The sequence below is a fragment of the Vanellus vanellus genome (assembly GCF_965231255.1).
Source record: "Vanellus vanellus genome assembly, chromosome: 13".
Lineage (NCBI taxonomy): Eukaryota > Metazoa > Chordata > Aves > Charadriiformes > Charadriidae > Vanellus > Vanellus vanellus.
In genome coordinates this window covers 19,969,363-19,974,007 of record NC_138918.1, presented here as the reverse complement: position 1 = coordinate 19,974,007, position 4,645 = coordinate 19,969,363, and the positions used below count along the sequence as shown (strand labels likewise).

At 46.5% G+C, this 4,645-nt stretch overlaps 1 protein-coding gene across 2 annotated transcripts in view; it reads right to left on the bottom strand.

The window, feature by feature from the left end:
* Positions 1-603: 603 nt before the first annotated feature.
* CTNNA1 (catenin alpha 1) overlaps positions 604-4,645 on the bottom strand; it is a 121,089-nt gene continuing 117,047 nt past the window's right edge. For both annotated transcript variants that reach the window (XM_082489781.1, XM_082489780.1), the window contains exons 17-18: positions 4,262-4,396; positions 604-1,891 (exon numbers count right to left, since the gene is read on the bottom strand). In XM_082489781.1, the coding sequence (XP_082345907.1) occupies positions 1,604-1,891; positions 4,262-4,396 (423 nt within the window). In that variant the 3' untranslated portion in view covers positions 604-1,603. The remainder of the gene's footprint in view (positions 1,892-4,261; positions 4,397-4,645) is intronic.

Genomic DNA, 4,645 nt, shown 5'->3' with positions numbered 1-4,645 from the left:
GTACAAAACCCACTATATAATGCAGCTTATTATCTGTACTCCAGAGGCTAAAATGCTTGAAAACATAATAAATTTGGCAAAAAATATCCTGAGAGCTATTTAGCTTAATTCCGATCAGCATTTTGGTACCATGACAGCAATAACCTTGATATAAGTAAATTATAAGCTGATCAAAATAAATAAAATTATAACATAACACTGCCAAGGATCGGCTGTAAAATTTAGATGCAGTTTAAAGCATTAACTACAGACCAGGCTGCTTTCCATGCTAATGGATGCTTTACAGAAACGGCAAACACGACTTTGACCCGCGCAAGCGCTTCTTCTGGAATACCGGACTTTATTGGTAAGTGTAAAACACGCTGAAATTCATAAAATTTAAATAAGACAGCGAAATTATACCTTGTAGCTATAGTTATCACAAATAATGTATAGTCTAAATTGCAGCCTGAGCAAACATTATTTGCTGGGTGCCTTTGGAAGCCCAAGGCGGGATGCAGAGCAATTATGAGAAATGAGTACAAAGCCGATTTGCATGTGAATGCCGGGGAGGGGGAGCAGGGGCGGGCTGGGAGCCCGCTCCATTCACAGCACCACAATGCACCAGCTGGTAAAAGCAACTTTATTAGTGTCCCGCAGCAAAATACATTAGTAATTTGTAACCAGGCATTAAAATTCCCGTCCGGTGTCTTACAGGAGTAATCAGCCGCCTCCATGATTGTATGTTTTACTGGATTTGCTCTGGGTGCTCCCCCAGAGCCGTGCGTGAAACCCCCTCCGAAAAGGCCGGCAGCAAAGTAACCCGCGGGTGCCCCGTACGCCCTATTACACCGCACGTCCCGTACACCGGGTGTTCTTTACGCCGGGTGTTTCGTACGCCGGGCGCATGTGGAAATGACCCGTCAGGCGAACAGCTCTAACGCAGCCCGGGAAAAGCGGCATCGCAGAACCAGGCAGCACCACGCACGTCTCCAAACACGACCCCCAGCAAAACCCAACCCAGGCAAAGGGTATAGAGTCTTTCCAGATGTTTTCCAGCTGTGGTCACGCTGTTGCAGCAGCGCAGCTGGCGCCTGCTGTATTTTTGCACTCCTTTGAGCGTACAGAGCTTGTTCCCTCTCCATCCCAACAACGGGAACACACTAATACATACAATACTTCAATTAATTTTCTTTTGAGTGAAAAGATCTAATTTTCCTCTCTTGATCACAATGGCAAACTGCAGTCTCTGAGTAGCATGATTCGACTATTAGCGTTAACCGTTAGTGTTACTGTAAAATCCTCTTTGGTTATAGAATATTTTATTTAAAGCAAGATTATACAAAATAATTTTCCGCTAGAAATACACCCCTGTCTCCTAAAAGCAATCTAAACAAACACACTTCCGCAGGCTGAAGCTATATTGATAGGACTTAGAAATTTTGAGTGTTTCCCCAACGTAATCTAAACAAAGTTATCAAAATTATATTAAGTAAATACATTTTGAGGAATAGTAAACTTTGGAAAAATCCTTAGAATATTAAAAGTAGAGTTCTGGAAGTAGCAGTAGTGGGCTAAAGAAAAAAAAACAAAAAAACAAACCAAGACAGAGAGAGACCTCTCTTTAAATACTCTCCATCGCCTTGAATTCACTGAGAGCCTGCACTGGGTTCACGTGTTTCTTCTGGGACGCTCTCTTGATTTTAGTTTGGGTTTCGTCCTGTTTCTCCCTCTTGACCAGAGGTTTCTTCTCCGGAGCCTTCATCTTCCAAGAGACGGCGGGCAGATTGAGCGAAGCCATGCCCTGGGACTTCTGGTACTTGGTCGACGCCACGTAGGAAGCCTTCACGGTTTGCACCACCGCGTTCATCAGGTTCTTGGCCGCTTGGATGAGAGACATGGCACTGTCCACCTGCCAAACGGTAACACGCAAGAGTTACACGCCGTAAAACCCACACAAACACAGTGTTCCAGAAAACATGCCAGCCCTGGGGGTGTAAAAGCACTCAAAATTTTGATTTTTCTGAGGGTTTTTTTTGAAATCTGAGGTTCCAAATTCGAGGTGGTAAAAACCCGACTTGTGCCACCAAAAAAATAAGCGCAACGTTTGCCCGTGATCTGTGCCTTTTCCGTATTAACAGCAATCAAACAGATTCGTATTCTGCTGTTTGCTTTTGTGACTAAGCCTTAACAGTAGCTTATCCTCTAATGAAATTAATAAAGCCGTAGTAATAGCTTAATCACCAATAATAAATATGTAAATCACCCTAGAATATTAAGTTGTATTGGAAAGGAAGGAACGCAACCGCATCTTCAGCCGGGCCTGAAGCCCTTTCCCAGGTGGTTCCTGATTCACAAAAGCACTAAAATGACAAAAAAAAAGTGCATTTGCCAAAGCTTTAGTGCGTGGGGCAGAGAGAAAGAGCTAAAAACAGGGCAGGGTGGAAGACAGAGGGGGGACCACCGAGGTGACCTCAGCTGGGACCGCACTTCTGCAGGTGCTGTAGCCATCTAAGGAAGGTTTTGGGGGAAACCGCGAAGCCGTTGCTTGTCTAGCGGCACGCTGAGCTGAGCAGGGGACTGGCTGGTGCTGGTACCTTCCTTTCCAGTTTTGAGTACCGCAACGGCAGATCAGATCCGCACCCTCCAGCAAACCGGTGTCAGCTGCTTTCCTCACCCCAGGCTGGAAAACCCTTTCATTGCATTTGACCATTTCCATGAATCTTCACAGCGGGAAGAATCATCTTAAATGCAATGAACACAGGGCGGTACTTTTCTAAAGGCATTGGTAGATCGCTAAGGGTGTAAGGTCTTACTGCCGTGGTTATAGCTCTGCTTGCAGGGAATTTCTGCCGTATACGGATGGGGCAGGATGTTAACACCGAGAAGAATGTTAGTTTTAGACAGGTGAAGTCCCCGGACTGGCAGATGTCTTCATCTGATAATCTGACAGAAGTTTAACACGACTCCTGGCAATATTTAGCCCCAGCGGACAGACGCGTGGAGAGCAGATAAACCCAGGAGATGGGAGTGCAGGCGCCAGGCTGTTCCCGTAACGAATCCCTGGCAGAAGGGTATGTAAATTCTGAAGACACCGAGTAACTGCAGTAAAACCCCGGAGTACGTATTATTGCGGAATGACACGTCTACTTTGACCGCACGATGCCTTCAGCCTTCCAGCTAACAGGACATCAGGCCTGCGACAGAGACACACAGCAACGCGTTGCGTTGCATCCCGTCATGCCGCCGTGACCCCAGCGCGCGGGACCGGCAGCAGCGGGAGGTGCTGCAGAGGAGCCCGTCTGCCCTGCGGAGGTGCTGAGCTTGTGCCAAGCGTGCTCCGTCACCACTGGCGCTCCTGCAGCAGGCTGCCGCGGACCTCCCTCAGCTACTGCTGTCCCCAAGCACTCTTTCAACAATTCTAGCTTGTTTGCAGGGGGGAAAAGATACGCTAAGAAGTTTAAGCGCTCAAAACAGCTAAATGGCAGAAGGTGGTTAAGCTTTTTCCCATTTGCTTTTCAGGGTTCAGATAGCAATATTGAACTATCGGCCCTTTCTGTCCCTTCTGCAAACCTCCCGCCTCAGTTGTGACACAGAGGGGCAAAAGCACCGGCCATCAAACATACCCGTCCGGGGCAAGGAAGAATATGCCAGAAGGAGTTAAGAATTTAGCTCCACTTCCCTCCCCACAAATATCCATCATATTGATCCCTCTTTGGAGGAAGCATTTCATAAACTACAGTGAAAAAAAAAATCATCGGCACAGTAATGGCTAGAATAAGGAAGCAGGTTGGCCTACGGCAGCTTTCAGATGTCATAAAACAGAGCAGCAAAAAGTCCCCGCGCTCGCCAGGGCACAGCTGGTTTGAAATATTAACATCTCCAGAGCAGTGCAGCACCCCAGCATGTACCGAGGCTGCGCGCAGACACGGGGTAGGTTTGGCTCCGCTGATTAAAGTGATTTTAACCACGCTAAGAGTGAAAACCAGTCTGGAAAAAACAGTAGATTCCACAAAGGTAAAAGCGAATCTGTCTACAAACGCTGTTGAGTGGGGAAAAGCGAAGTCTTTATTTTTCCCCTTTCAAACAGTAAGTGTTTCCTCCCAGAACTTGTGAAGCAGCGCAGGCAGCATCACAAACTTTGCATACATTAAAACTTTGACTGAATGTTCCAAAATCTGCCGCCTATATTCTGTCTATAATGTTTAGCATAAAAGCTTAGCTAGGGATAATTGTTACCCCTGGAAGAAAAACCACAGGAACCGGACACGTTCGTACATACCCCAGACACAACCAGCTCCCCTCCGAGGTTTTGAACTTCAGCCTTCACTTTGCTACAGATATTCAGCTGATGGCAATAGAGCGCGATGCGCTGCAGGTAGGCCAGGAGGTCCTGCTTGCATGCAGAATCGGGGCACTGGAAAAAACAAAGGTGAAGTTTTACTTCGCAATCAGGAAAACTGGAACAGAAATCATTTAAGGAGAAACAGGACAACTCTGTTCTGAATTAGCGAACGTGCTCCAGAGATCGTTCCCCGTTCTTTTGAGTTTTGGTTTTCAAAAGACAACTGAACAATACACGGGCATCACTAAATACATATAAAAAAATCCAAAACAATAAAGACAGGCTGTTGGAGCACAGGGGCAGCTGCTGGACACAATCACC